General features: G+C 44.0%; 1 protein-coding gene across 1 annotated transcript; it reads left to right on the forward strand.

Annotated features, from left to right (window-relative positions):
• Positions 1-5,320: 5,320 nt before the first annotated feature.
• Positions 5,321-12,108, forward strand: atp1b1b (ATPase Na+/K+ transporting subunit beta 1b). Its single transcript, XM_079185824.1, has 6 exons — positions 5,321-5,516; positions 7,937-8,065; positions 8,998-9,153; positions 9,558-9,742; positions 10,371-10,454; positions 10,575-12,108. The coding sequence occupies exons 1-6, from the start codon at positions 5,426-5,428 to the stop codon at positions 10,833-10,835; spliced, it is 906 nt and encodes a 301-aa protein (XP_079041950.1). The 5' UTR covers positions 5,321-5,425; the 3' UTR covers positions 10,836-12,108.
• The last annotated feature ends 235 nt before the right edge of the window (positions 12,109-12,343 follow it).

The following is a 12,343-nucleotide window of genomic DNA, read 5'->3' on the forward strand; positions in this document are numbered from 1 at the left end:
TTACTCTTCTAGACATGCAGACACATGGTTTTCATTTCAGTGAAATCAATTTCTATTTATAAATGTGGAAGGTCTCAAATGCTGCCAGATGCATCTCCCCAGTTGTGAAAGATATGGTGGCTGGTGTTTGGCTGGTAACCCTTTAAAACTCTTCTCTGTGGGACTGCAATGTGATTATACATTATTTGGATGATGTAAGTTAGGCTTTGTTAAAACATTAGACAATCATGCTATAAAGCAGTGGTCCCCAAACTACGGCCCGCGGGCCGGATGCGGCCCGCCTCCACATTTGGTCCGGCCCCCTGAACAATACCAGAGACGCATTATGATTTTTTTTCAGTCTGCACAATTAATTTTAAAACGATTTTGGCTGCCACGCTTAAATGAGCATGATCGTCTGCGATATTGACGTTTAAAATGCGTTCTCTGCTACATATCAAATCAAACGCTTCCTGAATCAGCCAACCACCAGGGGGCGAACGAGATGAGAGCTGTCATGCGCGCACCCTGTAGAAGAGTAGAAGAAGCAGAGAGACAGGAGCTTGAAGGACGAGTACTTGTGCTTAATTTATTTACACGCCGGCATGTCATGTTTGTCACTACATGGTCGCGCGTTTTCAATTCCCCTGCTCTCTGTATCGCGCACGGCGGTGTTCCGCCCCGATCCGCGCGCACGATGCAACAGTCGCTCACCTGCGAGTAGCCCCCCCCCCCCCCCCCCCCCCCCATAATCGTGCGGCCCTAGGTCAAACGATATGTTCAGTGATGTGGCCCTCACAGGAAGAAGTTTGGGGACCCCTGCTATAAAGTGATGCAGTGTGATGCTTTCAGCCCACTATTCTATACCATATTCACTGGAATGGTGTGACACGCTGTGCCGTACTGTCACATTTGCTAAATTGTCTTTTTTTGATACTGATACTGATAGGAGTCGCCACACTCAGAAATGTGTCTTACATTTTAAAAATCTGCCAGTTTGAGGACATTATTTCAACATACCTTGAATCATTTTCTAGAAATTCTCAACATGTTGGAACAAGACTTGATGAAACACTTTGTTTCAATAGACTCAAGAACAATGACACTAGATTCCAGATGATTATGAAGATGATGTGCGTTGGTTGGAAACAGGCTGAAATCGTATTCACTTGGCTGATTTTTTCAACATATATTTTAAAGTGCAATAGGCATCTAAGTGACTGTGCATGACTGTTTTAGTCACACTAGCATGGAGATGGCAATGTTGGTTGGTTGGTCCATCATCGTCCAGACTGACATGTCTTTTTTTATGGATTGCCATGAAATCTTGTACAGACATTCATGATGCCCTCAGGATGAGTCCTACTGACTTTGGGAAACCCCTGACTTTCCCTCAAGGGCCATCATCAGGTTTCAATTTGTCCAATATGTTGGTTTATCACCAAACACCTGCTAAACTACTGACATCAGCCTCAGTTGTACTTTATGTTTACTGCTAGAAGGAAATGCTAGCATGTAAACATACTAAACTAAGCTGGTATACATTGTAAATATTATACCAGCTTGTTAGGATAGCTACTGTGAGCATGTTAGCATGCTGCATTTAGCCCTGTTTCTAAGTAAAGCCTCACAAAGCTGCTTGTGTACTGTAACTGTAGACTTTGTAGGAGGACTCTGATCATGTTTTGGGAAATATGGCTGTTTGATGTCAGAAGAAATAAAGATATCCAATTCTTCCTTAACCATAACCCTGCACATCTACAGAAGGCACTGCAGAATTCTGCCACTGAGGTGAGACTGATTGGAGTGTTCTCCTCAGACAGGATGTATATGAGGGAGCAGCCACAACCCAGTGTTACACACATTTCAATCATGAATTCCAATAAAGGCTAGAGTGGGTGAAGATTTTGGTCAGAGTTGATCAGATGTAGAAACTTGTGAGCTGTGCAGGCCTTAAACAGGAGGACTCACTTTCACCTTGAGTCCAGCCTCCCCATACACCCTTTCACAGTTCACATGTTTATTGTGTACACAAGCTGACAAAAGGCAGCAGCTGTCTAGGCGTGGTTGCTTTCAGAGACCAGGCTGTATCATTAGAGAAATGGCAGGCTTTATCTCACTGGCTGCTCTGTGATTCCAGTCTGGTGGTGCATGAGCTCCATCATATAAACAAAGGAAATGAGCATTGTATTCGTGCAAATTACGACCAATGTTGGATCAGCACAAGTAGACAGTACAGATGGTTCTCAGCAATTATTGGAGCTTTCCTTGTCATGTTTAAAGTAGCATGTATGTGGGATTCATACTATCACTATGACTGCAAGAGAGTTTAAACACTCTCATAAAATAACAAAATCAGTGTAGCTCTAAAAATATAGTATTTAAATCTTTTTCTTTATTGTAGGTGTTGCAGCAAACTCTGCTGTGAGCCCTTTGACCAACAAGAAAATACAATGCAGCATAATTTCCTAATAACTGTACCTAAGAGATATTTGCAGTTATTGGGGACTAATTTCAAAGGCAGATTAATCTATATTTAATTCACCATGTTACAAACCAGCACCAAGGAATAAGCAGCAGAGCTGCATCCTGATCTAATGGAACGCCCAAGCACACAACAGGGAGTCAAGAAATCATTCAATGTTTTAAACATGATCATTACAATTTTAAAATCAGTATGGAATATATTGGGCATCCAGTGTATAGCTGAGGAGTCACATGTTCCTATCCTTTGGCACCAGTTAACATTTGGGCAGCAGCATTGTGCTCCAGTTGGAGTTGGTGAAGCGAGCTCTGACTGATACCAGTGGGAAGAAATGTTTGACCATCTTACATCAGTAGACCAGAAGGACATGGAAGCACGTATATTGAAAAGCAGCATGTCACCCACGGCAACATCATTGAGTGATGACATCAATCAAATTTTGCGGCACAGACAAATATGATATATATGGCTTTGATACACACAATACTTCTCAACTCTCAAGGCAAAATGGTGTATAGCTGTTTTGACTTGGATAAGACAAAAGCCTGACTTCGTAGAGGTTGTATTTCTTGGTTGTATACATGAAAGTGATGGAAGTTTTTTTTTATGAAGAATGTCTACTTTCTCACACCTGATGGCTACATGAAATGGGCATCCTTGTTGGCTGGAGGGTTTGAAAGTTCAGCCAAATGAGGGAGTTCCATTTGGATGTTGTCTCCGGCGGTGCCTGCTTACTTTTTTGCAGCATCTATTTAACGTCACGGCAGGATTCTCATCATTCACTCCGCAGTGCCCTTCTGACCTTCTGCACCTCCCGTAGAAATATAGAAATGAAGTTTGATACATTTGTTACTTTAAGTAACCATAACATATATATACATATACATATACTGTAACCCTTTAGCAGGAGAGTATTACTGAAGAGCTGTCTTTTGAGTTAATGGATGGTTTCTCTTCAGTTTCTTTATGTAACAGTGTCTTTAACAAAAGGGTTTATGTCTGGTTCGGGTGAAAACAGTGTCAGGCTTCATGAGCTACATAGAGCAGGACAGCAATAGTGATTTTACTCCTCTTGTCCTTGAGGAGATATTTAAAGGTCAAAACCCGCATATGTGCAAACCCAACCCATCACACATACACACACATATTTACATTCAAACAAACGAACATGGCTCAAGAAACTGAGATGGCAGCACATTGCAGAGCGATTTCACGCATGCATGAACACACACATTACACACAGCTAACACAGCCAGACAAGAATGTGAAGGATGTACACGCGTCTGTCGGCATGCGGGTGCTTCTCTTTGTTCCTCTGCTAATCTAATTTGTAACTGTTTTTAAAATGAATTCAGACGAGGCCTTTGCCATGTTTAAAAGGTACAGTTATTTAGTACTAGGTAACACACTATAAATCAAAAGCCTCTTGTTTCCAGCTCAGATTGTAAATTGGGTCATCATGTGACCTCTGGCACTGGCAGCAGAAATGCCCTTGGAGCCGGCTTTAGAGAGGGTTATGGGCTGTAGAAGGCAGGATATATATACAGGTTTCAACTATGTGTATAGTTGGCAATGCTGTGTAACTAGAGCTTATTATCCCTGTGGTGTGAGGAGGGTACACAGGACACCCACCACGTTAGAACTGGGAACAGATACCAGTGAGAGCCGCAGGCTTCAGCTGAATGGACTCCATCCTGTTAGTGAAGGGGATGAAATGATTGTATTGTTTGTGCCGTAATGAGTGTTTGAGAGCAAACGACACAATTGTAGGTTGGTGCACTGTAATCTGCCTTGTTGTAATTGTTGGCATGCAGTGATTTAACCCCAACAGTCATGCTGAATAACAAGTATTTGGTTACACATGGACATCCATTAGACCTGCTCATATTTTCGAATAGTTTAATTTACAGTTGCTCTCTTCTAACCTGTCAAACCCAAAAATGTATAAGCCATCACCTGAAAATACTGTTAACCAATAGGACGTACATATATGACTTTGTTTTATTCAATTCATCAATCACACTAACAAAGGCATCCTGCTTTATGTCACCATTCACTTTCTACTGGTAAGGCACTGAAGTCCTAAATTAGGTTTAATCTATGTGTAAAGTCCTGTTGTTAATATGTTTCCATTCCCAGGGGAATGCATTTTACTGACAGACACCAGCTTCACAGGAAAAGTCTGACTGGCTTCTTCATCGTCTCCTGTGCTCTGTGACACTTTACAAAGCATTGAGATGGATGCATGTCCTGGAGGATCTCACGCTGGTGTCATTGTACTTATCTGCACTCACCATTTATGACAAGTGGCTGATGGAATAGAGGGGATGAGGGGTGGGAGTGTGGGGGAGGGATACTTATTTACCCTGTGAGAGCTGCTGAGCATTTCTGTCGGGGCCCAACATTTCTTGCATATGATTCAAATGGATTTATTGAAACTGATTGTGTATTTTGAGGTGAGGGTGCACATACACAATGCACAAAGAACAGAGGAATCAGGGGAAAAGGGGCTTATTTTTAAATGCAGTTTTGATCCTGTCTTGGTAGATAGACATGGTCACCTGTTGTTTACCTTTCATATTACAAACACAATGTGTGTATATATGTATGTATGTATGTATGTATATATGTATGTATATATGTGTGTACTCAGCAATATCTGCATAGCTCAGCCACGACATGTAGTGTTGGATGTCTGCATCTATAGGCTTTCTGTCCGTCTTCCTGATGTCAGAGGTACGCACGGCTTTTCCGCTCCCTAATTGGCCGCATCTGCTCCGCCCTCCCACTAGGTAACTTGGTGAGAGCGTCGGGCGGAGTCGCGGGGAACAGTTATATTAAGGTGCCTTCTAGCGGAGAGCGCTGTGTTCTTCCTCTGCGACGGTTCGGGACCTGGTTGGCACACGAAGGGAGTCTGCAGAAGACTGAGAGCGGGAACACCTTTACTGGAAATAAATCAAAATGCCTGCAAACAAAGACGATGGCGGGTGGAAGAAGTTCGTGTGGGATTCGGAGAAAGGAGAGCTGCTCGGTCGGACCGGAGGCAGTTGGTGTGAGTATGGTGTCTGACTGCCTGGGTGGAAGCGCGCGCCCACGATTGCGCCTCGTGTTTCTCACCACCTGTTTGATTTGACTTTGCTGCATAAAGAAAGAACAAAGCGGCAACACGACTCCTCATTGCGCTACTGTAACTAATATCTCCAGTAAGGTTCACGTGATGTCCACGTCCTCACTTTTGACCTGACCTCAGGAACACAGCCCCCCCAAATGAGTGCGCTTTAGCTGTATTAAATGAGCTCGTGACGGTTAAAAGAGGTCTGTGTGGTTCCGCTCGCTCTCATCGTCAGTCACAGTGCAGAGCGCGGAAGCAGCGCTCCGCCGTGCACACGGTGGAAGCTCCGTGTCCACATTGGCTGTTTGTTGTCTTCTACATTTTTGGAATGGGCAGGGAAAGGGTTAAAAATGCATCACGGGCCAAGGTGAGTCAAGGTGATACGGCCTGCTGGGAAATGGACGGAAGAGCATCGATCCGTGTCGGGTGTCTCTGATCAGGTGTCCCTGTAATCTAACGAACAATACAACTGATTAACCCGCTCGACCTTGCCTTGCTTCTCGAGAAGCGCCAGTGCGCATGTCCTTGTTCCTCCTCTCAATGTCATACAGCTGTGTGTCGGGCTGAGTCTGTCTGGACCCCGACACCTGGGAGAGATCCACTCTCTGACAAACTGTGTGTTAAGCAGCCAGGCTGCTGCAGCAGCTCAGTCTCATGTTTGTCCTTCTGGGGTCATCTAACAGTGCTGATGCATGTGAAGTGTGCCATGCGCAGTGGGGAGAGGAGAGGATGTCCAGGCTGATAAGGAGTTCATGACTAAAGGCTGACTTGGCAGAATATCAGGAGTGGAATGTAAGTTTTCCGCTTTGTGTGGCTCATCTAGCTGAGATGTGTATCTAGGCATGGTCAGAGGACACTTTGACCGCGCGTTCCTGTATCTAACAGCTCCAGTGATTGAGGCCGTGTGACCTTTTGACCTTGCCTCATGCAGCAGAAGGGCTGACTGGATGAATGAGTAGCTTGATAACTGCCAGGTTAACTTCAGCCGGGCTTCATTTATTGCTTTGCAGGGCTGACTATAGAATCGTAACTCTGTCTAATTCTACAGTATCTATATGCTAAACACTGATTACAATGAGGAGCCAGTGAAGCCATGGGGAAGTACTACCTAGTACTGTAAGAATTCCTGTAAATGTGTTCAGACAATGGCTGCAGCTGTTGGACTGTATTCTGAATGCTGGCTGTGTACTTCCTGACATCATGGTGGACACACGCTCTGGTAACATGTTGGTGTGTGACACAGCTCTATGAAGGACTTCATGTTGAAGAGACTGAAAATAAATAGATACGCTTTAATTACATGGAATTAGTTGTCTTCTCCCATGCAACATTTCATTCAAACTCTTTAGTCCTCCCTTTGGTCTCCACATCTTTTAATTTTCAGCAGGGGCCCATTGGCAGCAGACTTTTGGTTGAAGCTGTTCCTGTTTGGCTTGGTTATCTCTGTTCCTGCATTATTCTGACCTACCTACACCAGCCTTCACCATGGAGGTGTAGCATCCCACACGATGTAGCTGCAGACTGCAGGTCTCATGATGGGGGTGGTGTATGCCATTTAGCATTAACTAGTCAGAGCTCAATGGCCAAAAAGCTCAAATGAATTATTGATGGTCTCTCCATGAAACCCTCTGCCACTTTGTCTCAGTCGACAAGCCTTCTGGCAAACAAAAGCGGAGACGTCATGTGATGGTGAAGCCCACGTAACCGTTACTGTCCCCCATAGAGCCTTGCATCTGGGTGTCCTCCCTCAGTGCTCTTCACTCGGAGACAGTCTGTGAAATACAGTTGTTTTCTGTTCGGGTTAGAATCACGTGTCACACCTAATGCCTTGTTCACACCACTTGAACCCTGATTTTCTGCTCCTAGACCGTGTTGGAGCTCCTGGACAAAAGATCCTTAGATCTCTAGTCTCTTGGGCCTAGCGACTCTTTGGGCCTAGCGACTCTGGGGCGAGCGACTCTTGGGGCCGAGCGACTCTTTTGTCGTTGTGTGTGTTATCATGTGTGGTGAAGTTTAGTGGTTACAGAATGAACAGGCGATCCATGCAGTGTAGAGAACAGAGATACAATAAATTCATATGCAGCTCATAGTTATTAATGGAGGTATCAGATGGTATGATTATACTGCGTTACTGTTTGATGTTGAGGTTAGTGATTGAAAGCTCACTGAAATTTAACAGCAATCCTGCATCACTGCATTACATCATGTATAACTATTGATTTTTGTATACTACTAGATACTGATGTCAACCTTATGGTCCAGTCGTTTCCTTGATCTTCTAAGGCTCTATAGTAGTCCTCGATGTTTTACCTTCTGTCTCGCTCTGTACTGACATTCTTTTTTCTTTTTTTCCTCAACAGTCAAAATTATAGCGTTCTACATCGTTTTCTATGGCTGCCTGGCTGGAATCTTCATCGGAACCATCCAAGCCTTGCTGCTCACCTTGAGCGACTACAAGCCCACCTGGCAGGACCGAGTGGCCCCTCCTGGTAAGAAGTTAGCAGAACACTGAGCATCTGGTGACATATTTCCCACATGAAAGCAGTAGCTAATGGCTCTGTGTTGGTCTGAGCAAGTCAACCAGCACTTAATAACGCCGATGTTGTATCTAAAGATCAGATATGTGAAATGATGTCATTGTTTCCTTCCTGACAAACTACACACTCACTGTGAAATACAGGGATGACGACCCTAGATCAGTTGTTCACCAGATTAGATAACCAGTGTTCTTTATCCACACACATGTTTGGTTCATGGGCTCACCTTCCCCTCGGGAAACGTCCGCATATTGTTTTGGAAATGAGCTCTTGGTATCTGTGTTCTGTGTAAACACCACAGCCTGGTTTCCATGGAGGGGATTTAGCATGTCAAACTGAGCTGTGCGGAATAGAGTCAACTGTGCAACTGTTAGAGTGTACAGGAGGAAGGAGGCGTGGCCATTAGCACTGTGCTCAACTGAGGTCATCCAAACACTGATGTGTCACAAGGGCTCTACTGTCAGTGACCTGATCTCGGGTCAGCTGATTCAAATATACAGCGAATAGATGGAGTTCAGATGAGCTGCTTGATGAGTGGCATCACTGGGCTGAAGCACAGTCGCATGACATCTGAGTCCAGTACAGAGACCCTGCAGGACTTAAACAGTAGACCTCTCTTTATCCTGGACGCACAGACATGACGGTAATAGTCATCAGCTCATCTGAATCAGCAGAAGTTATGCACAGTCAGCGTTCCTGACTCACTCACATCACAGCTCTACTTTCAGGGATTGTGTCATTTTCTTTAATCTGAGACTTTTTCTTCACTGTCTCTCTGGAAAAAGATTTCTTTGACTGTCTATCTGAAATGTTAACATCATGGATCTGGTAAAGATCCATAACTACTGTAGCATCATTGCTGATAACCTGTGTCGTCCCTGCAGGCCTTTCACACACCCCACGCACAGACAAAACTGAACTGTCCTTCAACCTGAACGACAGAGAGTCCTACCTGCCTTACACCAAGGCCCTGAGGGACTTCATGGCCAAGTACAACGAGGAGCTACAGAGGGACCAGATGAAGTACGAGGACTGTGGAGGTACGTATCCTGGCTGGGCTCTAAATGTGTTACATAATGTAACATTGTTGCATCATCACTATTACAAAGTACAGGCAGGTCAGCGTTTCAACAGAATCCAGATTCATATCTCGAAGAGTCTAAATACATTCTCAACTAAAGGATTTATTTGACTACAAAATAACCTAGATATTGTCAAAGATGGACTGTAATCATGCACACTAGAGCTTAAACCAATATTTTCAATTCAAATATGTATTTAACTTCAGAAATAAAAGCCTGGACTTCAATTGATTGGAAATGTAACGTTAGTCCAAACTGTTCAAACCGAGTTATGTTACATCGTGTGACCAAACGTCATCTGTGAGCTCCACATCACAGGACATTTAAATTGTGATATCTTAACCCCTTCCCCCTCCTTCCAGAGGAGCCTGCAACTTGCAAGGACAGGGGCGAGTTGATAAGCGACATCGGCATCAGGAAGGCCTGTCGCTTCTCCAGGACCCTGCTGGGACCCTGCTCCGGCATCGAGGATGAAGACTTTGGTTTCAAGCTGGGCACGCCCTGCGTGATAGTGAAGCTCAACCGGATCGTCAGCTTTAGACCAAAGGTAACTTGAAATGGAGATGTGTTTTGTTGGAGAGAAAATGTCCAAATTTGTTAGATTGTTGTTTGCTGCCAGACTGAAAATGTCGTTGTTCGTATTATTAGTCCACACGTTGGTAAAGACCATAAGCAGTGCTGGTTAAACTCTTGTCTAGTGTTACACCAGAGTCTGGATCACCAGAGGAGACAGAGCCCCGATTCATTCCCACCTCTGGATCTGACATCTGGATGGTGGCCTTTGATCACAATCTCAATATGTCCCTTGAGTTGTCCCTGCTGGTGGACTGGTCAATGACATGGTGTGTCTCCGGTCAGGTCCCCTCTAGAAGAGGACCACGCTCATGACCTGGTAGCTCAGCGACCCCCATCGGTCACCAGAACCTCATGTTGTACATCATAGTGCTTTTTCAGAGACTTGAACACTGCTACTAGGATGCTCATTAAAATGTGTTTTTTCTAGTTAACTCATTCTGTGTGCATCCACACTGATATGAACAGGTGTGTGTCTATTGACCCAGATGCAGATCACATGTTAGTTCCAGATACAAGTTGGATCTGAATGACAGACAAAGTATTTTCTGGATTTCCACTGAAGCCTTTAGTCCAGCTGGTAACTTGTCTTTGTCGTTCAGCCTCCTGCATCTAATGCAAGCGTCCCTGATGAGGCTCAGTCCAAGGTGCAGCCCAACGTCATCCCCATCTACTGCACCAACAAGGTACTGCTCTTTGTTTCTGTTTTTCACTTTAGACCTCGGTACAAACGTGTGTGTTCTGTGAGACATTTGTGCTTGCTCTGCAGTTTTATCACTCCACACGTGTGTCTCTTTGTCCTCCAGAGAGAGGAGGATGCTGGTAAAATCGGGGAGATCAAGTACTACGGTATCGGCGGCGGCTTCCCCCTGCAGTACTATCCCTATTACGGCAAGCTGCTGCACCCTCACTACCTGCAGCCGCTGGTGGCTCTGCAGTTCACCAACCTCACCCTGAACACTGAACTGCGCATTGAGTGCAAAGTGTTCGGAGAAAACATTGATTACAGCGACAAGGACCGCTACCAGGGACGCTTTGACATCAAGTTATCTATTAACCGTGCATGACCGCCATCAGGACCATAGCACTTCCTGCCCCCTTTGTCCTTAACTAAATACAAATGTAATGTAGGAGAGTATCCATTGGGGGGGCGGGCTGCAGCGCTTCAGTCAATCACTAATAGTCTTGAATGAATCAATGAAAGAAAATACCTGATAGGGGACCGATGTGTGATCTTGTCTGCTTTCATCACTAGCTTCTACACTTCTGTTTAGCGTTAGAATGTAATTTAGAGGAATATGCCTAATAAAAATATATTTATTCAGCTGTAAATGAGACTTTTCCACAAGCCATGGGACATTGTTCATTGATGACTGTAAAGTTTAATTCCATCTCTGACGTGTAGCGAGCCGTTTGTCCCTCTGCATATCGCTGCTTTGTCTACTAGATCTTTTTGAGTGCATTCGTCGCAAAAACTGGTCCTTCAAACTATGTTCCTTATTTTCTTCATTGAACAAGCTCTAGCAGTGTGTGTATGTGTGCGTGTGTGTGTTAGACATGAACACGCTCCACTTAATGAATTTAACATGGTACACCCTTCTGGTCTGTAAGGAAAAGGCTGCACTCCAGGGAACTTCTGTCCTCTTTTTATTCGTCTTTTACTTGTGATCACTTTTACTTTGTTAAATCATTTCGATGTGTGACGGGCTTTTCTTACTTCCTTAACTTTTGATTTTTACCTTTGGTGTAGAGTTGTGTGTCCAGCCTGTTCCACACTGGCCTGCTGTATGGGTGATGGTGCTGACTCAAGTTTTTAAGAATTGTTTTTCTGGGTTCATCACAGCATTGTGGCGTAACTCTCTGAATGTTTCAGCCATTAAACATGGTGGAAGAATTTTATATTTATGCAGTTGTACATTTTGTTTCTTTGCAGAATATTGTAATGTATCAATGCAATACCAAAGTGACGAGTTAGAGTATCAGAAGCAATGCCGTACTCGTTTAGAATGTCATCATGTTAAGTGCTAAAGTCGATGTCTAGCAACCTCAGTGGGTAACTCTTGATCTGTGTTTAGGCCATGAATGTAGTTAGCTGTAGAATGAACAGGTAACACACTTTAATTCCACAATGACCTGACTTAATGCATTTCAAAAAGACCAGAGTTCTTCCAGAGCTCAGTGGCTTTAGATGATTAATGATGTTGGCTTTATTATTCCTTAGGATTTCATGTTGATGTAAAACACTCTACTTGAACTTTAACATTAGTCGACTCTCCACCATTTCATCCAGCGTTGTCATTTAATCAAAGATAGAAACAAATAAAGTCATAATGGACCTTTCTCTTGTCTGGTCTTCTTCAGTTATATTGTGAAATTTGTCCAGGGCCTTTTTCCCAGCATGCACTGAATGTGGAAGACCGGGTGCAGAGGTATTTATGACATTGTGCGCTACATTTATTGTTTGAGCTCAGTTTGATATTTAGCCACTGTCTACTGCCTTTAAAATGAAACAAAATCGTTTCTCTCTCTGCAAACAATCCCAGAATGCAATGCTCTGCCTTTTATAAACAGTTAC

This window comes from Pholis gunnellus, assembly GCF_910591455.1.
Source record: "Pholis gunnellus genome assembly, chromosome: 24".
Taxonomy (NCBI): Eukaryota; Metazoa; Chordata; class Actinopteri; order Perciformes; family Pholidae; genus Pholis; species Pholis gunnellus.

What these genes read in the sequence shown, in the direction of transcription:
- atp1b1b (XM_079185824.1), top strand. Translation starts at nt 5,426, where the DNA reads ATGCCTGCAAACAAAGACGATGGCGGGTGGAAGAAGTTCGTGTGGGAT. An exon ending in GAAGTACGAGGACTGTGGAG is followed by an intron (nt 9,154 to 9,557) that starts GTACGTATCCTG and finishes CCCTCCTTCCAG; the next exon opens with AGGAGCCTGCAACTTGCAAG. An exon ending in CCATCTACTGCACCAACAAG is followed by an intron (nt 10,455 to 10,574) that starts GTACTGCTCTTT and finishes TTTGTCCTCCAG; the next exon opens with AGAGAGGAGGATGCTGGTAA.